At 42.1% G+C, this 22,979-nt stretch overlaps 1 protein-coding gene across 3 annotated transcripts in view; it reads left to right on the forward strand.

Annotated features, from left to right (window-relative positions):
• The first annotated feature begins 1,825 nt into the window (after positions 1 to 1,825).
• Atp10a (ATPase phospholipid transporting 10A (putative)) overlaps positions 1,826 to 22,979 on the forward strand; it is a 192,743-nt gene continuing 171,589 nt past the window's right edge. For 2 of the 3 annotated variants that reach the window (XR_009585526.1, XM_060367243.1), the window contains exon 1: positions 1,833 to 2,538. Coding sequence is in view for 2 of the 3 variants with exons in the window: in XM_060367243.1 (XP_060223226.1) it covers positions 2,078 to 2,538 (461 nt within the window). In the remaining variant the exon portion in view is untranslated. Of the gene's footprint in view, positions 2,539 to 22,979 lie in introns of all 3 variants that reach the window. The other variant, XM_060367242.1, reaches the window with a different exon arrangement.

A 22,979-nucleotide genomic window follows, 5' to 3' on the forward strand; every position in this document is an offset into this window, starting at 1 on the left:
AGCATGGAATGTAGACTGGAGGGAAATGGTCTGTTCTGAGAAGGGTAAGGAGACATCTCTCCCTGGGGTGGCCAGGGAAAAGAAGGGGCAGCCTTAAACCAGCTGGTGCTAGTTCCCCTAGGGCCTCAAGGGATCTTTGCCTGAGGAGTCAGCATTTGACTTTGAAAGCAACAGGGGATTCCTAGGAGCTCCAGGGTAAGGATACAGAATGAAGTGCTCAAATAACTAACTACTTTGACAGTGTGGACCAAATGCAGCAAGGATATTGGGAGGCAGTGCTTTGAGGCAGTACTAGAATATTTGTGAAGACTTGTCTTGTCTTCACAAGGAATGGAGAAACTCTCAGGCCTGGCAACTCCACTGGGTTATACGATGGAGTTGAAAACAAAGCCAGAGATGTTAAGGACTAAATTTGCTACTGATATTTAGTTTAGTATGCTACTGGTCTACTGTAAGAGTTCTTTCGGAGAAATGCAGACATTTTAGCCCAATGATTTTCTGATCTGGCTTTTACCCTTCAAATTTGAACCTCTTACTGTAGGTAGGGAAATTTGATTGAGAACTTTTTTCTTTTCTCTCTTTCTTTTTTCTTTTCTTTCTTTCTTTTTTTTTTTTTGCTATCAGTTACTTCATTCTTCTTATGCTAGATTCTAATGAATACTGTGGGCTGCTTCAAAAACGAGACCCTCCTACAGCTAGGTAGGGTTTAAGGAAGGGAGAACAAGTTTGGGATCATCCATAAAGAGGGTTAGGTGAAGACAAACGATTTGAGTAAAACCAGGGCAGGGAATGGTCAGTGAACAGTCAGAGGAAGCAACCAAGGCCAACACATACTCCTAGGTAGGGAGAGAAAGGAGAAGCTAGCCTATCACAGGAAGAAGATAAAGTTCTCAAATCTGGACACAAAGTGCCCCAAAAGTTATTTCTCATTTGGTCCCCAGCCATGGCCTTTCGGACTACAAACATCCCCATTTCTCATCTCTGTATCTGTAAAGAGAGCCACACAGAGTAGAAACTGTGGGCCTTTAATGGTATTGTGCTTCACAGCTCCTTCCAAACTCAACGCCAATCACCCACTATTCAATGAATGCAAACTCCTCTCTCCCATCAATGGAAAAGGATCTCTTTGCTCACATTCCCTCATCTGCCTATCAGTTGCTTTCAGTACTCAGTTTCTTTCTATATCTCTAGATCAGAGCTGCCTTAGGGAATCTCAGTCCTGTCCACCGGGCAGGAAGGAACACAGATTACATTATAATCTACTACGAAGAAGTTAAATAAATAAATTAAAAAAAATACACCTTATTTGGGGAGTAAAGATGATTATTTTAGAAAAACAAAATGTCTGGTTCACTAAAAAAAAAATGTGGGCTGAACAGTAAGGTAGGGTTTTGTAAAAGGACAGGAATATTGACTTCATAGAGAGTTCTTAGGCGCCAGTGTGATCTTCAAAATAAAATTTGAAAACTGGAAAACTAGTATACCAGGGATTACTCCAAGTGATCCCATCCTGGAGGAGATGCCTATTCCAGCTCTCCAGACACCATTTCCTGGTTCAGGAACAAGTCTGCCTGCTCTAGTCAGATCAAGCAAGCTAGGAGGAGGGGATGAGGCGTCCTGACTTTCAATCCCACAGTTTCCCTCTCTTCTCAGAGGCAACAAGCGTTTGCAAACTCTGAAACTAAACTGGACGCTGCAGAGAAACGAAAGTAAAGCTCTGTAAAGTTTCCAGCGCGGGCTCTTTTTGTTTCCCGCTATCCGCCCAATCTGAATCTGGGCGCTGAGTGAGGGCGGGGCAGAGGAGCCACCTCGGCGGAAACCACCCAGGCCGCCGGGGTGGCGGGAGGGGACTGCTAGGGGCAGGGTGTCGGGCCCGCCCGCGCTCTCCCGCCGGGCGGGTACTGCAAACCTCGAAGGCTGGACGGGCCGCGCGGGTTGGGCGGGGCGGACACGCTGACCACAGTCTTCGTGCGTCCCGCAGGAGGGGAGCCCGCTCCGCCGCGTCTGGGCGGCGGGCGATGATCACCTAGTAGGCTGGCGCGAGCGGCAGACGAGCCGGGCGCGGCGACACGCGGCCATGGAGCGGGAGCTCACGGCAGCCGACGAGTCCGCACCCCATGGGCGGCGGCGTCCACGACGAAGGCGCTGGGAGGGCAGGACGCGCATGGTGCGCTCCAACCTGCTGCCGCCCCCGGGCACCGAGGACTCCGCCACCGGAGCCCCCAAGGGCGAGCGACTGCTGATGCGCGGCTGTACCCAGCACCTGGCCGACAACTGTCTAAAGACCACCAAGTACACGCTGCTGTCCTTCTTGCCCAAGAACCTCTTCGAGCAGTTCCACCGCCTGGCCAACGTCTACTTCGTTTTCATCGCCCTACTCAACTTTGTGCCAGCTGTGAACGCCTTCCAGCCGGGCCTGGCGCTGGCCCCTGTGCTCTTCATCCTGGCGGTCACAGCTATCAAGGACCTGTGGGAGGACTATAGCCGCCACCGCTCGGACCACGAAATCAACCACTTAGACTGCCTTGTCTTCAGCAGGTGAGCCTCATTGGTCCCAAAAGGGTCGAGAGCCTCCGGGCAGTTGGTGTTGAGTGTGACTTGCATGAGGCCAGGGTGGCCCAAGGAGCAGAGCTGGCCAGGTGAAGTCATTCAGCCTCAAAGGCTCCTCAGCGCCCTAGATACAGGAGACCACACCGGTCCCCAGTCTCAGACTGGCACTTGACTTAACTTCTAAGACAGAACAAACCCATGGTTGACATCTGGCAGCACGCGGGCAGCATCATCCACAACTGCCCCTACCTTATGTCTAGGATGGATCACCTGAAGTCCTGGCCTCAGTCCTTGGGTAGCCACCATGACATTTAACATACAGGAATATACAGCCCAGTCTTAGATAATAGCTGTCTTGGGACAAAAAGTTCTCGTCTGATCAAATGGAAGGTTGGGGTACAAACGACAGTACATCTATGTGATGGACTTGTGATCCAGCCTCACACTTGGTACCAATTTTTAGGCTCTTAGCTCTCTCCCCCTGTCCCTATCCTTGATCCTCTCCCTCTTCCCCTTCCTCCCTCCTTTCCCTCTCTTTTATTTTCTCTTCCTCCTCTCCCTTTTTCCCCAATGGTTTTGAGGTAGGGTCTCTATGTAGCTGAGCGTGTTATTGAACTGGTGGTGGTCTTCGTACCTCAGTCTCCCCAGTGGGAGATTACAGCCATGAACCTCAGCACTGCCCAGTTTTCTTTCTTCTTTTCTTTTCTTTTCTTTTCTTTTCTTTTCTTTTCTTTTCTTTTCTTTTCTTTTCTTTTCTTTTTTTTCTTTTTCTTTTCTTTTCTTTTTCTTTCTTTCTTGTTTTCTATTTTTGTTTTTCTCCTCCTCTCCTTTTTTGTTTGAGAGAATTTCTCTGTGTTGCCTTGGCTGTGTCAGAACTCACTGTAGACCAGGCTGGCCTCTAACTCAGAAATCTGCCTGCCTCTGCCTCCTGAGTGCTGGGATTAAAAGCATGGGCCACCACCACCATCCAGATCTGGCTAGTTTTCATAGTAAGAACTTGTTTCCAGTTGAAAAGAGGCCTTGAGGGGCTGAGATGTTTCCAGGTGTGCCACAGGGAGTTGTTACCTTTCAGTGTAAGTCTCCTACTCTCAGAACCCTAAGGCTGGGATGTGAGCCAGGGTTTCCTGTGCATCTTCTCCCTGTAGTCATTACATGGACTTCCACACGGAGGTAGGTCATCTTGGAGCTCTGTGTTCAGTAGCTGTAACACCCTTTAACCCCCATCTAAAGCTCACTATGTTGTTTTCCTTTGGCTTACTTTGTTGGGTGGGCATAGGTGCCTACTTGGATGACATTTTTCATGTGCAGCTTCTACCACGCCTGAAGGCACCCTAAGAAACCCTTGCCTTTCGGTGGCAAATAGTGCCTCACACTTATGGGTGATGTTGAACTTGTCTCCTGGGATAGGTTAGAAGACCAGGAATCACTTTCTCCATACTTGAGTTTTTTTTTTTATTTGTTTTGTTTTTAATATAGGTTTATGCTTTGCTGCCTAGGCAGACTTGACTGTTTTCACTGCCTGAGCAGTGGTTAAGGTTCAGAGAGGTTAACTTTCAGCTACTGCAAAGTGGTATGACGGCTCATATTCAACAAGTTTCTCATATTCCTATGCTTTTGCTTACCAAACTTTGTGTAAGAACCACTGGGAAGATTTTTAAAGTATCAGATCTCCAGTGGGTTAGATTCAGCAGGTCTGGGAATAGGCCCAGGAATGCATATGAAATAGCAAAGAGGTGATTCTTATGTGATGGCCCACATTTGAGTAAGGCCCATTGCTTGCTCTGGAGAGGTGCTCATTGGCCAGTCACCAGACATGGTGATGTGGATGGAAAGAGCTATGGAATTTCCTGAGGCCTGTTCACCAGAAACCTTGGCCAGGGAGTGTGGAATCCTTTACACAAAAGCCCTCAGTGTCTCACACTGCAGGCAACTGTGTGTCTGTCCTCAGCACACATTGAGGTGGGGCTTTTAACAGGTCTCTGCATCTGTGTACATGTTCTTCCCACTTCCATCAAGCCTACTATTTGAGTAGCTTCCTTTTCAGAAATACTTAAGCTTTAGAAAATAGTTTATTTTCAGCTGACAAAGTCATTTGACCCTTGATAACATACCTATCTTGTAGAAGAGAAAACTGAGACACTGGAAAACTATGTCCACTTAAGTTTAAGTTCCCAGTTGGTTCCTGAGGACCCAGTATAGCCTCCAGGGAGGCCTATGATGCACCCATTGCTCCCTTGTCTCTAAGTTAAATAGTTTCCCTTGGAATGACTAGCTCTTCCACCAGGAAAGGTTCCTGGGTAGTTAGTGGACTTGAGAGAGATAGTGGTTGTATATGGAGCCTTACCTCAGGTATCTCACTTCCATCTCTGACCTTGTCATCATCCCAATGCAGAAGTTGCCAGTATTTTATCACTGGGGAAAGCAGTTTGCCTTATGCTCCACTTCTCTTCCTTGTTATAGGAAGACAGGTCAAATTCTTCCATTCCCTGAAGCCTGGGATTGATGTTATCAGGCCCTTGGGGTGGAGGGAAGAGGAAGTTGGGTTCCATCTAGGGCTGCTGATAGGCCCCCGAACAAGGCCCTAGGCTAGGCTCATGGCCCTGCAATGCAGGGTGATTACCAGGGGATGCCTTTTAGAAAAGACAGATAAGGGTCTGGGGTGGCCATGTAAGGTCCAGAGGGATGTGACCAGAGACGTGCAGGGAGGGTGGATGCTGCAGGTAAGGGATGGTGGAGATGGGGTGACACAAGCTGGCCACACCGGAGGAGAGTTCAGGAATGAATTTTAAGGCCTCTGGGGGTGAGGATGGACATGAACTTTGGTTCATGGGCCACTGCATTGGGTGAGCTCAGAAAGAGACCTGTGTTAGGTCAGTCTGGCTAGCACCTCTCTGAGAACAGCCATTCGTAGACTACTGTGAAATGTGGAGGTCTGTCCTGTCTTGTGCCTTTTCCATGTGCTTCAGATACAGTGCAAATTAGGCATTTATTCAATCAGAGCAGCTTTCTTTTCTTGTTTGAGATGGGTAATCTTAGCCTGGTGCCTAGGCTGGCCATGACTCCTGGGCTCAAGTAATCCATCTGCCTCAGTCACCAAGTAGGTGGGACTATAGCCAGTACTTTGTGCTCAAAGAACCCTTACCAAGGACCTTGTCCTTAAAGGTGGATTAATGACATGTCATTCTTATATGGCCTTTTGTGTGTCTGCTTCCTAGTCACAGGTTTCTTAAGCTCCTTGTTCTGAGGATCTTCTACAGTGCTTGGCAAGAGCGCAGCTTCCTAGGCAATGCACATTAAGCAGCCATTCTCTATGTTCTGAACACATTTTATCCTCCAGTGGATTGCAGACTCTGTTTGAGAAGATCCCCTGAGCCACATTTAGTGGGCTGGAGAAATATCTGTCTCTTGAAGAAGGATTAAGTGTCCTGAGCTAGATAGACCACCATTAGAGTATGTCCTGGTAGGAGTCCAAAGTAAGGGTCCTAGCACTGTACAGCTCATAGCAATCTACAGTAGGAAGTGTACAATAGGGATTATGTGGGTACCAATAGTCATGCCTGTTTCAGTCCCTTATGGGAAGTGTGTAGTTATTTACATCAAAACCTTACACATCCTCCTGGGTACTTTAAATCAACTTTAGATGACCAAATATCTAATACATTATAAATACTGTGTAAAGAGTTGTTGGTTTTTTTTATTTTTTTATTGTTTAGGTAGCAAGGACAAGAAAGGGATACAGAGACATATTTTATTTTTAGTTCAAGGTTGGTTGAGTCCTTGGATGTGTTGACTTTCAGGTATGGAGGGCTGACTGCCACAGTGAGCTGTGACAAACAGAAGGATCTACCTTTTTACTGTTGTCTGGAAGGTGCTCAGTGTTAGCTTATTAAACAAAGGCAGCTGTAGAGAGACCAAAGTCAGAATGAGAGAGGCCTTGTTTGACCCTACATAGGACAACACGTTTATTCACAGAGAAGGGTATCTTATCACCCATGTGTGGTATGACCAAAATGCCTCTAAGGGAAGATGGAAGGTGGCCTGTTATGGGGCAAAAAGTGACTTCTGTAGTCAGCAAGGGAAGTGTAGTCCTTCAGCAGGAAACCATCATTCCTAACTATGAGAGGATATTAAAAATGCAGGACAAGGGTGTTATAGCTGCTTTTTGATGAGGCTTAGTCTTTGTCAGAGTGATTAGTTCAAGGTCCATTGAAGAGGGGCTCCTCTGGTCATGTAGTGGGGGGAGAGTTTTATTTGGTCGGCTACTATGGATACGTGATTGCCATCCTACACTCCTCAAGAGACTTGGGAAATAGTTATTAGAGGGCTGTAAGCAGATGATTTGCTCACAGTGTAAAACTAGAGATTTCCTGGGAAGGCTGAGAGATAAGGGGAAATAGTGAACATAGAGTTGATTCAGGGTGACAGTGACTGGTCCCATTGCCAGGATTGTTGTACCAACATGAGCTAACAGAAGTAGCAGGGAGCTACAGAGCGTCAAAGGAAGGGAACAAGATAAAAGAGAGAGCAGTGTAAAGAATTATATCTAGGCCAGGGTAAGAGGGATAAAGGTCTCTTTTAGCCAAGGTTTTTCCAAGAGTCTAAAAGGTCTTATTTTGCGGACATATCAGGAATATATTTGCTTACAAAGTAAAACTGAGAGGTTTCCTGGGAAGGTTGAGGGACAGGGAGAAACAGAGATGGTATAAAGTGGACATTGTGGGGTGGGTATAGGGTGAAGCTCAATAAGTAAAACATTTAAAAGGCAAGGTGAAAACATAGGTATGAGGATAATAAGGAGAAAAACATCATCAAGGGGAGGAACCAGAGTGGGAGGGGACCAGAGGAATTTTTTGTTTGGTTCCTGTTTCTTTAGGCTCTGTTTCAAACCAGTTAAAATTTGCTGGCCTGGAGGCAGCTTTGCTTGAGGAGGACATAGATTGCATCCTTAGTAGTAGTCAGATCTAGTTCTTTTTAATCTTGGAGCACTGCAACAGCCAAGGAGTTGAGCTGGTCCTGAAGGATGTTAAGTTGAATTGAGCCGGTGAGACAGAGAAGTTAACTGATGCAAAGAAGGCTCCATTTCAGCTCAGCTGTTTACATTCTAAGTCCCAAAATCAGTGTCCAGAATGGCAAGAATAGGGATGAGTTTGATGGATCATGCCTCATTAGGCTGCAAATTGCCTTTAGGTGTTTCAGGGCATCAGTCTCTTTGTAACTGCTTCAAGGTTAACAGAAGGGAGATAAAGTGGAACAGCAATTAAGAGGACCTCTGAAGAGGATCCATCAAAGGGTTATTATAAAACTTAAAAGTTGACAGAGATATAGAACATAAGTCAGGATGTACAGCTTTGTGGGGAAATATTAAGAGGCAAAGTTATATGAGGAAAACTTATATAAGATTAACATGAGTTAAAGTCATTTGTACAATTGACCATGTACCAGAGTTCTGTAGAAGGATAAGGTAACTGTAATTCGCTGTTTGTTTACATCAGACTCCTGCATAAGGACCAAGAACCTAGAAGATTTGTAAAAGAAGTCAAAGTCATCCAAGGAATGAATCCAATGAATGAATCTGAACACAAAGTGTCTAAGTGGTATTCCTTGCTTTCACATATGATGGACTTTGTATATTTGTTTTAAACATTATCAAATATTAACAATATCAGCTATTATTTAATGAATGAAATAGACTCAATTTGATATGCTAAGTTTTTTTTTAAATTTGGAACTGTCACCTTAAATGACCGTATCTATAATTTAAAAACATGACAATACATATTTTGTTAACATCAAATTGTTATACCCAAGGTTATATAGTAAGTATATTTTATATGTCAAGCTTTGTAAAGAGACAGTTTAATTCTTAGTTGATTTCCCAAAAAGAAATGATTTTCAATTTCCATTTAAAAAATATACTCCCAGACGTAGTGACTACCTTGTATTTTTTTCTCAACAGTTTCTAGAACATTCTAGAACAGTGGTTCTTAACCTTCCTAATGGTGCAACCCTTTAATGCACCTCATGTTATGGAGACCCCATACAATTATTTTGGTGCTTTTTAATACCTGTAGTTTTGTTACTGTTATGAATTGTAATGTAAGTATCTGATATGTGACCCCTGTCAAAGGGTCATTTGACCCCCAAAGTGGTTCTCACTCTAAGATTGAGAACCACTGCTCTAGAACATCCTGTTACTACCCAAGTCAGTGACTGTCATGTCAAGTGTAAATGATTTATTCTACAAAGTTTTCTAAATTAACCTACTAAAAAAAAAAAAAAAACTTTTAAAAGTTTACATTTCCATTCCGTACACTCAACCAACAGATGAAAAAATAAAAGCAAGCAGTTCTATCTGTAAAAAATAATTTACATTATAGATTGAATTAACAAAGAAGGCTAAAGCCACCTCTTTACTCCTTTTGCCCATGGGCAAATCTTTAGGCCACTCTGTACCAACAGCAGTAACCTTACTCTATTTAAAAATAGATTACTTGTTTAGAGGCATACTTTGTAAAGCAAAATAACAAAATGAAGTAAACTTTAAACAAGTACTGGGTTTGGAGTTTCTTAGACAACATCCGTAAGTATCATTGCCAAAGTCTTTGTACTCCTTGAATCATTTGTTACTCTGCAGATGAAACCAACTGTCAAAGATGGTTTGACGTGGATGTTCTGAACAATTTTCCAATGCTGTGAATTTGATAACTGAGTATCTGGCACACTCTTTTAATGAGGGAACATGAACTGTTAGGGTATAGTTCTTGAAAGTAGCTTTTGCTAAAAGGAAGAATTGAATGCCAGGGTAAAGGGCATGACAAATTGACCTATTATGCAGGTCTCACACGAGTGAGGTGGTAGGCTTAGGTACAAGGTTCTTATTCACAGACTCCCATTATGTCAGTTTGGGAAACATTGATGGCAGAGCAATTGCTATTTGCCTCTCTGTTGTTTGGGACACTTAAGATGTGGGTATAGACTCTGAGATCCTCCACTGGGTAAGAGAATCCATCCTTCTTGTCATGTTAGACACAGGGAGTGACTCATCTTTAGATAAAGAGATTTTGTTTTGTTTTCCTAGTTTGGTGTACAAGGCCATAGCTAGTTAGACCTACACAGCTAGAGATGGCCAGGTCTATGCACATGAAGCAGCAGACTTCTGACAGCTCTTATTCCTATGCATCCTTGTCCTATAATGAAGCTATCATGCAATGTACTTTGTTGGGAACTGCCTGAGCTCGGGAGTTTCTTGCCATGCAAGTGTTTTGTAAATTTCACTCATTATACTCAAGCATGTGATCCTTTATAACCAATTTTTAAAATATTTTGAATATTACTTTACATTAAACAAACTAAGTTTACTTTAAACTTGTTTTGATTAACTTGTTTTGGGCTTTACAGCATATACAGAATACTCTTTTATGGGAGGTAACAGAAGACTGTATGATGGAAATAAAAATTGCTCTCTCTTGTCTCTTCAAGCTTGTCTATCTATACTCTCAGAGTCAAGAATGATAGTTTCTTGCTGAAGGACTATACTTGCCAGTGTCCCCTTTGGACTGCAGAAGTCATTTCTGTCCCATGGAAGGGACCACCTTATCTTGTAGGCATTTTGGCCATCTGTACATGTGGGTGATAAAATTTACTCCTTTACCCTGAATAAACATGGTCCTACCGAAGGTTCAACCAAACCTCCTTTTCTTTCCCATTTCTATCTCTCTGTAGCTGCCTTTTAAAATCAGTCTAACACTCTGGAAACAGAATTCTCATCCCTTCAGCTGTAAGCAGGTAACCGAGGCAGCAGTGCCTGAAATATAGTATATTGTAGATGAGTGTCACTGTGCATGGAACCCTGGTGCTTGAGCCTCATCCCTTCCTCATATGCTACTTAAGTTATCACTTCCCCCCACCTTAGCTTAGCTAGTTATCTTTTTTCTTTTCTTTTCTTTCTTTCTTTTTTTTTTGTTACAGGAGATTAAACGTTCACACGTTCAGTGTAGAACATTGTTTTTGTTCTACAACTGTGATACACTTCTGTGCTTGACTTTGTCTTCAGTCTGCTGCATGACATATCTGTCTATCTGTCTGTTTGTCCTGTCTGCCTGCCTCCCTGTCATTTATTTATCTATAGGAATTTCCCTGTTCCATTTCCTTTACTCTATTGCTCCAGTGAGCCAGGGGTACTTAGAACCCGTGCTCCCTGATCTTCTTGGTTTGTTATTTCAGGAGAGCTGAGAATGTGATACTCTCCTAACCAAAGCCTCAGTTGTTTTTCTTTCCTTCCAGGGTGCCATGCCCTGTATCTTGCCTTCCTGCTTCTCTTCTCCTTTTGTGTCCCTTTTCTGGTGAGCTTGCCTCTTTCTCCCCAGAGCTTTGATTCCATGGATCATGGTTCCTCCCCCTTTCTGAATTTTCTTTTTAAAAATGAGACAGTAGTGTGTAGTTTTGAGGGCATGAGGTAGAACTGGGATTGTATTCTTTTGATTGGGAAGAAGTAACTTTGTCCTAATGGGCCCTTGGAAAATCCAGATTCTTTCACCTTTCATATGGTAATTGAACGCCTAAGGCGGGGCAAAGCTGTTTACAATACTAGTGTTACCCAAGGAAGTAATGTTACTCAGGGTAATGAATGATATGGGTTCAAAGCTCTGTGGTCTTCGAAGCTACTGTAATATGGCCAAAGTTGTTTTGTCAGTGTTCCCACCTGCCCATCTCAGTTTTCTGTGAGGCTCTCCCTGTGTAGTGCAAGCTGTCCTTCTATCTCAGGTGTGTGGCACCATTCACTTATTCTGAAGCAACTCTCAGTCATAATGGCATTTCATTTCATTTCATTTCAAAGCATTTTTAAAAAGCCTGGCAGTTGTAATAAATGAAACTACAAATACCATTATCAGTATCAAAATTGTTATTTAAATTATTAAGTAGCCTAGTCTGTGTTTGAATATTCACAGGTCTTAAGTGGATTCATTTTTCAACTTGTATTGTTTGAATCTGATCAACATGAAGTCAATTGATTGCAATTAGCTGGTGAATTTTTAAATCTCTCTCAATATGTAGTTTTCCCTTATAACCCCTCCCCATGCTCATTTCTGTTCATTTGGCCTCAGAATTTATTTTCAGCAATTAGGCTATTTTTGGTGTAGGGCCTGTGGCCCACACACTGCTGAGGACACCTGTAGGGTTTTTTATTGTTGCTGCTGTTGTTGTTTTTTAGCATGTTTCTGCCTTAACATCTATGAAGTGGCAAGGTTGTTCTTCCTTAAAGTTCCATCAGTCTCGGCTTTAAATTTGCTTTGGCCAAAACTATGTTCATAGATGTCTGCACTTCATGTAGACTCAAATGCTGATCTCTTGTTGCTGTCTGATTGGACAACACCTGGGACCTTCGCTGTACCTCCTGAGTTGCTGGGGGGTGGAAATGGTTCTTACAGGGTGTCCTACTTTGTACAGTTAAAAAAGCAAACAAACAAACCAAAACAAAACCCCCAAAACAACAAAAAAATCAGAAGTACTTGGTATTGTGTCTCCATTGTTTTCCAACGAGAAACAATTAGCTTGCTAACGTTTATTAATTTCATTTTGAAATAATTTTTGACCCAGGCAAGTTATAAAAATAGTGCAGAATTCTCATATGTGTTTCATTAACCTGCCTCCCAGTCTTCTAGGCTTACTCTATCACTGAGCTTCTTTCTCAGACCCCTTTCTATACTTTAAGCTAATGTTAACCTTTCCCCATTTCTTCAGCTTTACTACAAAGGTACAAAATACAAATCTATGAGTTTGAATTTTCTCCTTGGTGTTGGGCATTCCATTAGAGAGCTCTACTTCCAGCTTCAAAAGCATTAGTAAGCTACAATGCTTTTGTTGTTTGTTTATTTATTTATTTATTTTAATCTCAAAACTGTTCTTCTATGGATGCATCAAGGAGTTTGGGTCATAAATTTGCATACATCCTCTGCTGTGACACTTGACTAACTTGTGCTATTGTAGTGCTTGTTTTATTGGACCCCTTGTACTTTTCTACATCACATCACTACACATAGAGTCAGTCTTACTTCTTCCTTTTCAGACTTTTGCCTTATATTTTTCTTGTTTTATCAGCATGGCCTTAAGTCCAGGATAATGTATAAGAAATGGCGGGAATCAGCTTCTTCTTGTCTTATTTCTGATTCTCAGGGAAATACTGTATTTCACCAATGTATGTGTGTCTTTGGCTGGGCAACAGGATTGGTCTTGCCTGTGTTAGGCAGGTGCTGTACCACTGAGTTAGAACTCTAGCTGTGGGTTTTATACATGCTATAAAAAGTATAAATATAAATATTTGCATATAAAGATATATAAATACATACACATACGCAAGTAGGTGGTGGGTATTGGATTTTTAGGTATCTGTTGAGAAGATCTTGTAGTCTTGTCATGTATTCAATATGATTTTAGGTCAAAGTGCAAAAATATTCTTAGCATACAAATGACCATCTATATTAATGTACTATCATTCTCCAAATGCACAAAGTATATAAGAAACAATTAGACAGTCCAATCCACTGCCCATTTGTATTAAGAATCTTTTATTTCAGCTGGGCATGGTGTCACACACCTTTAATCCCAGCACTCAGGAGGCAGAGGCAGCTGGATCTCTGTGAGTTCAAGGCCAATCTGGTCTACAGAGCAAGTTCCAAGACAACCAAGACTACACAGAAAATCCCTATTTCGAAAAAACAAAACAAAAAATTGTTTCATGAAGTCCATGATGAAAGAACCCTGTCTTTTTGCACAGCATTATTGTATTGGTTCATGTCTTTCACTTCTGAAAGATTGGTGGGCTGTCTAGCTGAGGGTTCATCTAAAACTTCAAGCTGACTGTGTTTGTCCAGTGTGTGCTGCCTGGTGTGAGCCCTGGTATGAGGATTTACACTTTTGCAGACTTTCCCAAGCATTTTTTTTTTAAATCCACAAGGATAAAGCTCTAATGTCTTAGTCTTCAGCATGGCACACCAGGAACAAAGCCAGTCTGAGCCATCAATTACCAAAATATTTGATGTTCTTGCTTACAGGACTGGGTGCAGCAGCCTCTCCTTTTGGCTACCCATCTCAAACCCCAGGCCAGATAGACACACTAAAGTCTCCAGGATAGGTCTTTGCTGCTTCTGGGGCCTCTGCCCCAGCACTGCTTCTCTGCCTCGTGGCTTCTCTAACCTGACAGACTAAGGAGATGCCTCCTCCTGCAGCTCTTGCCCTTTCCTTCAATGGGAATTTTAAAACTATTTCAGTTTCTTCTCATACCATTTAGATTTTGTGCTTCTTAAGTTACTTGAGACGCTTCACATCTGTGTAGAGGTTTGTTTATTGCACCCAACTTATTTGTTTGCGTAGAGATGTTCATAGTATTTCTTTATAATTCTAGTCATTTGATAATGATATATCTTCTCACTGAATTTAATAGTTTGAGTTTCTTAAAACTATTTTTTAGTTAGAATGCAAAATAGTGTTTTTATTGTGACATTTTAATCACATATATGATTATACTTTGCTTATATATGTTTTTTTTTTTGCTTTGTTTTGTTTGTGTTTTTTTTTTTTTTGAGAGAGAGAGGAGGTTTGTCTGTAGCCCTGGCTCTCCTGGAACTCACTGTGTAGATAAGGTTATCTTTGAACTTAGAGATCTGCCTTTTGAGTGCTGGGATTAAAGGCAGTCTTGCTATACTTTGTTATTTTTTCTTCCTGTCTCATGTCCTCTCACCCTTCCTTTTTCTGGTCTCTCTCCTCTTCCTAAATAGTCCCTGCTTTCATGCCATATATATTCTACAGACTTCTCATTCTCTCATCACCTTCTCCTGAGGATCTATCCTTTCCAATGTTCTAGTTTCATTCTCCTTTACAGCTAAATAATACACATTACATTTTCTTTATCCATTCATCTATTGGTGAATATCCAGGCTCCCATATTTTAGTTTTGTGACTAGAACAACAATAAACATGGGTGTGCAGGTATCTGTGTGATGACTTGATCCTTTGGATATATCCCTAAAAGTGGGAAGCTGGACAGGAGCTCTATTTTCACACTTCGTGAGATCTGCATGTTGCTGTCCATAGTAGCTTCATTAGTTAACACTTCCAAGTAGTATATAAAGTTTCTTTTATCCCACATGCTGACCCAGCATTTGATATCATTCCTTTTGTTGATGACAGCCATTCTGACCATGGTGAGGTGAACTCCCAAAGCAACTTTAATTTGTATTTCCATGATTCCTAAACTCATAGGGTACTTTTCAAATATTTATTGAACATTTGTATTTGTTTCTCTGAGATATGGCTATTCAGTTCATTATCCCTTCCTAGACTGGAAGATTCAGAGGAGGAGGGTATATTAGTACTTAATTTTTTGAATTCTTTATAGGTTCTTAATATATATTACTTACTTTTCTGTTGCTGTGATTAAAACACCATGACTAAAAGCAACTTAAGAAAATATTTATTTTGGCTTATGGTTCCAGAGCAACAAGAGACTGTCGTGGCAGGGTAGAGGCATGGCAGCAAGCAGCAGGCATGCTGGCAAGAACAGAAAGCTGGGAAAGAACATCTTTAACTGTAAGAATGAAGCCAAGGTAGCAAACTAGGAGTAGGGTGAGATTATAAACTCAAAGCCTACCTCCTGTGACATAGTTTCTCCCAGCAAACTCATACCTCTTCAACAAGCAAGACAAAGCCACCTTTTATTTTGTGTTTTGGTTAATGAGGATACAAGCATAAAATTTACTTAAATCAAATCCATCGCCAATTCCCTCCCTCAAACTCCTTCCCTCTTTTTACCACTACTCCCACAGCCTCTACTTTCTACTGCCAGTATGTACACAAGAGTAGTAGTAGCATCAGTAGCCTCTATAGGGGACATATTCCTGAGGAAGACTGACTCTGCCATGCCCAACAGCTCATACTCTAAGGGTGCAACTCTTTGCCACTACCTCTTTCCATGCTGGGATTTTATAGGGCTTAATCTTGTGTGTGCTACCACCACCATTGTCAATTAGTATGTGCAACTGCCCTGTTGTGGTTGGAAAACACTGTTTCCATGTAGTCATCTACTGCTTTTGGCACTTCCAATCATTCAACCCCTTCAGTGAGATGATTACTGAGCCTTGAGAGGAGGTTTGTGTGATACACATGTCTCATTCCTACTGAGCACTCCACAATCTCTTATTCTCTGCATGTTGATGAGTTCTGGGCCTCTGTGTGAATCGCCATCTACTGCAAAAAGAAGGTTCTCTGATGAAGGTTGAGAGATGCATTAATCTATTGTAGTAATAAGTCGTTAGGAGTCTGTTTAACAGGATGTCTGTTTAGTAGAGTAATAGCTGTAGCTTCTCTTTTAAGGTCTGTGACATTCCTTCCTGTGAAAGGCAGGAGACACGGGGGAGCTGGCCTGAAGCAAGAGTGAGGTCGAAGAGTGCCCAAACCCAAAAATTTCATCTTGAGACTGGCAGGAGTAGGACCATTCTGGGCCTGCATTTCCTGGCGCAGGTAGCCTTAAGGCCCCCACCTCTGGCACCCTTGAGGTGGTCACATAGCCTGGCAGCCAGATTACATGTTAAACTTTCTCCTTATAAGGTCATGTCCATCAAACACCTGAAATTCCTCCTCATGCAAATAAGATTTTCTCAGCACATTGGCCCCAGGTACAGTCTCTACCTACTCCCCAAAAGTTTAAATAACTTTTGTTTCCCCAGTTAAACGAGCCATCTCACTGAAGCTGTCTTTTGAGAAGGCTACTCACCTGCATTGTATCTACCCTCCCTGGCTAAGCTTTGATTCCTCCAGTCCAGCTCAATGTGCAACAAGCTTAGATACCCTGAGGGGGAACCAGACACAGGGTGACACCTGGCTTCAGATTCTTGGACCTATTTGTAGTAGTCAGTATAAGTTTCACCTTGTGGAGTGGGCCTTAAATCCAATCATAAAGTTGTTGGGCATTCCCATAATATTCATGCAATTGTACTAGATGGCATGTTTTGCCAGGTTGGTCATTATTACAGCTTGCAGCTATGTAAGTAAGCATTATAACCTTCCAGCATTATGAAAGCTGGCCAATAAGCATGAAGCTTCCAGTTCAGTACCAGCCTGATTTCTCCACATTCTCTAGCTTGAATGTGCGTATTTTCCATAGTCGGGTTTTACCATCAAGTTCTGCAGGGAAATCAGAGCAATGGCAATAGTATCTTTTGGATCCACAGACCAAAAACTCCAAAAGCACTAACCAATTCCTGGCATTTGGCTTTTTATTTGCTAGTAGCCCATGTATGGTGTCTGAGAGAGTCTCCCCTACACCCAAGGTAACTTCACTTTTAGTACCAGGTTTCCATTTCGGTTTTTCAAAAGACTTCATTGTTAGTTATCTGGCCCTAGCCTTCCTCCATCCTACCCTCCCATCCTTCATCCTTCTTAACCCTTCTTACTTTATTACTCCAGCTTCATGCCAGCTACCTTCTATTAACCATCTCTTAAAAGGTGCCTACCTACTGTCTCTTGCTGATTTCCCAGTTTCTTTGGGTATTCCTAATTTAAAGACATCTATCCAAAGGTTCAAAGCTAGCATCCATATATGAGAGAAGACATACAATCTTAGTTTTTCTGGGTCAGGGTTAGCTCACTCAGAATCATTTCTAGCCCCATATAATCATTTTTGAATTTCATAACATCATTTTTCTTAACAGCTAAATACTAGTAAATTAAGTATATGTACCACATGTTCATTATCCATTTATCAGTTGATAGATATCTAAACTGCTTCCATTCCGTGGCTATTGTGAATAGAGGAGCAAAGAACGTGGATGAAGAGAATAGTAAGATATAGAATCTTTAGTCAGATAGTTGAATCACGTGGTAGAGTACTTCCAGCTTTCAGAAAACTCCACCCTAATCTCTGTAGTTTCTGGAGTAGTTTGTAATCCTACCACCAATGCCTGCTCCAGTGTGCAGTCAGCCATTTTTCTAGGGACACTTATTATTACGAATTTAAGACTTAAAATAGATAATTATTTTGAGTTAAAGATCTACCTGCCTACCTACCTACCTACCTATCATCTATCTATGTTCAAAGTTAAACACAGGGCTTTGTATCCTGCTATGGAGCTGTATGCCTTTGCTGATCTGTAGGTATTTTTTTTTATTTATTTATTTTGATTTCATGTGCATTGGTGTCTTGCCTGCATGTATGTATGTGTGAAGGTGTGAGTTACCGACAGTTTTAAGCTTCCATGTGGGTGCTGGGAATTGAACCCAGGACCTCTGGAAGAGCAGCAAGTGCTATTACCCCCTGAGCCATCTCTCCAGCCTTCTGTAGGTATTTTCGTAACTGATATTCTTTAGTCACTAGGATACATTTGACTATAGTTTAGAGTCCTTTTGATATAACCTTCGGTCATTTCCTTTGGTCCTTATTTCAGGCTCATCTTACATATTTCATGGGTAGATTCATAGATGGCCTTCTTATTTCTAATGCAATTCTTTCGTAGCTCAAACTCCCAAGCCTAGCTTGATCTCATCATTCATTATGGTGGGATTCATCATTCATCATACCCACGCCATTGCAGATTCTTTTTTTTTTCCTTTGGAGAGGGGTCAGGTGGTCTTAGCTGTACAGTACCGAGTGGCAACACTGTCAGGTGTGTGGCCAGTATTTAGTTATTGTAGTGACTTCCATAGTTCCTGGGACTTGATGCTCATGAGCTGCAGCTGCTGAATGTGATATTCTTGTTCTGCATGGTACAGCTTGAAGACCATTCAGGAAGGTATGGAAAGCATTTTTGGAAGAACATTCTGGAGGCAAAGTTTTGCACACATCTGGATTCCTTGGTGGGGGGAAATTGACATGGTGGGACCTGCAGGCTCTTGCCCTTCACAGTTTGGTGGCCTGCTTTTTCTTGCTGGGTTCCTGGAACAGGGGAGCCCAGAAGGCTTATTTGTTCAAGACCTCCTCGCTATATATAGCAGAGTGAAATAACTTACAGGAAAAAAAAATGCAGATGCTATTTTGATTTCTACATTTTTAGAACACTTAGCCTTCTATGTTCATTTGTTTTGCATTTTGCTTGTATACATTGCCCCATACAAATCCTCTGGCCATTTTTTCATTGGAGATACTATATTTTGGAATACTTTGCAGGCTAATTTGGCTTTACTTGGTAATAAAGGAATTATTTTACTTTAAGTTAGACAGCAATGATTAAAATTTCTGTGAGGCAGAACCCTTGTCAGCAGGTTGGTGTTGGACAACTTCTGCTTTTTACAGCCACTATCCTCATTTAAACCTGAAGAGTGATACTGTCTGACCACAGTGCAGATAGAAGCCCCTCCCTGTGCTGTGAGCAAAAAAGGCTTGAACACGGAAAGAGTAGAGATCATCTGACAGGTGGGTGCATGTATGAAGAGGTCACTGCAGCTCTTTATAGCCTTACCACAATTTCCTTTTTACCAAGACATTTACGTCACAGTGTGACCAGCCAATCTTCAACATGATCTAAATGTTCTTCTGTTTAAGACAAAGCTATCAGTAGTTCATATATCTTTGTCATGAGTACAGTAAAGAGTGTGGACAGCACATAATTCCAGTCCTTGGGGACTGTACACAATTGCAGGATGACCATGGGAACTGTACATAAAATATTTTTGAAAATAAAAACAAAAACAACAAAAGTAAGGCATTACTTAAAGTAACAATTTAACAGTGCCATGTATATGATAACTTAGTTTGTAAATATACCTTGTCTTTTTCCTTTTCTTTTTTTTTGTTGTTGTTATTGTTCTTTGAGACAGGGTATATCTCACTTATGTAGCCCTGGAAGACATGGAACTTACTATGTAGTCCCAGCTGGTCTAAAACGTGTAGTAATCTACGAGCCTCAGCCTAATTGCTTTTGATTTTAAAACATAAAGTGATTTTAACTCACTGACCTACTTAATTGTGCTTTTGAAATGGTCTTACTAAACTTTAAAAAATGTATTTGCGTGTGTGTATAGGTCAGAGGACAGCTTGGCTGTTGGTTTTCTCCTATCTCTTTCTACCATGTGAAATCTGGCATTGAATTCATGATGCCAGTCTCAGTAGCTGTTACCTTCATCAGCTGAGCCTTCTTTAGCTCTGAAAAAAAATTTATATTTTTTGCCTATGAATAATTATAAAATCACAACTCAAAAGTAAGTATACAGTTTCTTGAAGGACTATGATTCAGAACCAGTTTAGCAATGAGGGAGCTTCCTTGAACAGTTGCTGGAAGCCACATGTAAGGCATGGGTACTCTGGGGACCAGCGGACTTTTCCATAGTAAGGAGATGCCAGCAGCTCAGAGACTGGCCTTATTTGTATTTCATCATCAGGCTTGAAGCATGTGTGAACTGTAGGGCTTTCCTAGAAAGTCCTTAGGGTATGAACAACTTTGGAAGGGTGGGCTGAATGACCAAGCCCTACAGTGGAAATTCTCCAGCCTGATTTTCTTCGCTAACCAGTAGTCCTCAGGGAGAAACTAAAGCCTGCAATAGAATTCAGCACCAGAGGAGTTAATGAAATGGCAGGAATCCTAAAGTGTCATATTTGCATAGAGTCATTTATGAGGCTTTACGCATAATGCTTTTTTTTTTTTTGTCTTGTTTTGTCTTTACTTGAGACAAGGTCTCAGTACATACACATGGCAATTCTGGAAGTCCCAGGGCTTTTGTTCTTACTATGCTGTGCTAACTGGCCTCTTAATTCTTTTTTTCTCCATTCCTGAGAGCTGTGATTACAGATGTATGTGATTAAGTCCAGCTATTACTATTTGTTTAATTGTTTGTTTGTTTTTCTCCTTGCTGTACAGGGGACAACCCCAGGCCCTGGTACATATCATGCAAGTGCTCTAACAGCTGGGCTACATGTCCGCCCTGTTTTCACTACTGTGAGGCATTTTGTGTTTGTGCTTCTCATGATTGTCAAGAACAGCCACATTTAGGAGTTACATTTTGGTTCCTGGTAAGAGCCTTTGTCTTTAAGACCTGAGGGACCTTGGTGGTGGAGAAGTGAGCTTGATAATTGTATCCCAGCTCTACTTCCACATGTCTCCCCTGACTGCACACATTAGACAGTCTGGCCAGCTAGCCAAGAGTGCCGCAGTGACTCAGGAGGGAGGAGGATAGGGCCTCTGGTTGGCTTCAACCCACACACCAGCACTTGCTCTGCAGTCTGGTTCTCCAGACTCCTAAGTACATGGGTGAGCAGCTTGGAGACTTCTGACTATTGCCAAGCCAGAGGGTGTGGCCACATCCTTTTCTGGGCTTTTCTCTGCAAGTCTCAGTCAGAGATTGTACCAGACACTGCCTAGGGTCTTTTCCTGTTTGTTTGTTTGTTTGTTTGTTTTTTGTTGTTTGTTTTTTAATCAGTGTTACTTCAGTGACAGACTTACACCTCAGTCATTTCTAACACACAGTGGCTCAGAAAATCTGCTGACTCAGGGAACTCAGAACAGCTTGAGAGAGACAGCAGGAAGAGAGTGGGCTACCTAGAGAGGCAGCTGCTACCAGGTGCTACCCTGGGATGTACTCTGAACACACTTGTTATTTTACACAAAAGGGAACTTTTCTCAGAATGTCTTATGTAGATAATACACAGAGGAAACAGTTCAGGATGTAGATTTGCGCAAGGGTCTTTTAGTAATAGCTCCCAAAATGAGGCAACAAAAGTAAAAATGAACAAATAGGGCTGTGTGAAATGCAAAAGCTTTCACACATCAAAAGAAAATTAAAAGAGTGAGAAGATGATACACAGCATGGGAGAAAACCATTACATAACTGTTCTCCACTGAGCAGTCTTTAAGACAGGTTGTATATGTGGCATTTATTTAGTAAAAAATAGTGCTTTTATTAAACTGTATGATTTTATTGCATGTATCTTGCCCCTCGTATCTGTTTTGTAGAAAAGTAATAACATTTTGCATTATAATGGTTATTGCTGTCATTATTTTATTTACTCCTTTCTCTGTGACAGGTGTGAGGTTTTTCTTGGCTTCTATTTCTCATTATTACTCTCACTGAACAACTTTTATTTATAGTTTGTTGTATCAGGGGCATATACTGGGGATTAAATTCAGGGTCCCAAATATGTGTTAGGCAAACACTCTGCCCAGCCCTATAATCTATCCCTTTCCCTTCTTTCCTTTTTCCTCCCTTCATCCCTCTGTCCTTTCCTCCCTCCTTCCTTCTCTCCTCTTCTTCTTTCTCTCTTCCTTGCTTTTTTTCCTCCCTTCTCAATCATTGCTCTTTGCATAGAAAATTCTGATTCATAGTTGGCATCTGATGACTTTGGTTTGTAGTTGGTATGTATGTGCTAAGGCTCAGCAGGTTCCTCCTATATAGTCTGTCTGTAGTTAGTGGTATGTCCTCAGTGCCAACATGTATGCCCTTTACAGTCTGCAGCTGGAGGCATGTGTTCAGGGCCAGCAAGCTGTCCTTGTATATGCTATAGTTGGTGGTGTGTCCTGGTCTCCCCTGTACGGCTGGGTGATTCCTTACACAGGAGGAGAGAGCTCAGGCTGTATTTGCACTCACCACTTCCACTGTCAACCTCCCTGTTTTCAATGTTCCCTTTTCAGTTTCTTTTTTTTGCTGTTTCTCAGTGGAGTGTCTTGTATAGCACGGTAGCAAATGCTTCCCAATACACTGAGGGACTTGCAGAAGGCACTCTGAGTGGAAGCACATGTCTGTAGTAGTACCCATCTCTATTTTTAAGTCTTGCCTGCAGTGACATCTTAGGTCAACTCCATTATACCAGTTCTGCATTAGCTATGTCTTTTCATTTTGCCGCTGATGTTGTGAGGCCTGGCCTTGATAGGGACTGCTCCTCACAGGGTTCACTAGTTTCTAGAGAGCAAATAACTCTTTTGAAAACATGCTTTAGGAACGCAGGCATCTCTGGCCACCTTCATCAGGCTGTCATTACCCCAGGTAAGGCACTACAAAATTAGATATGGGCCACCTGCCTGAAACCTGCTGACACAGAAGCCAACCCTAAACCCATTTGCTCTGCCTCATGTCTGCTTACAGGAACGTGACAACAGTTCCTCCTCTTCTTTTAAAAAAAATATTAATTATTTATTACAATTTATTCACTTTGTATCCCAGCTGTGGCACCCTCCCTCCTTTCTTCCCAACCCCTCCCACCCTCCCTCTTCTCCTATGCACTTCCCCTAGTCCACTGATAAGGGAGGTCCTCATCTTCTTCTATCTGACCCTAGACTATCAGGTCTCATCGGGACTGGCTGCATTGTCTTTCTCTCTGGCATGGCAAGGCTACACCTTCCCCCACCCCCACCAAGGGGGATAAGAGCCTGCCACTGAATTCCTGCCAGAGACAGCCCCTTCTCCACTGACTAGGGAACCCACTTGGGAACTAAGCCTATGAGCTACATCTG

This window comes from Meriones unguiculatus, chromosome 14, assembly GCF_030254825.1.
Source record: "Meriones unguiculatus strain TT.TT164.6M chromosome 14, Bangor_MerUng_6.1, whole genome shotgun sequence".
Lineage (NCBI taxonomy): Eukaryota > Metazoa > Chordata > Mammalia > Rodentia > Muridae > Meriones > Meriones unguiculatus.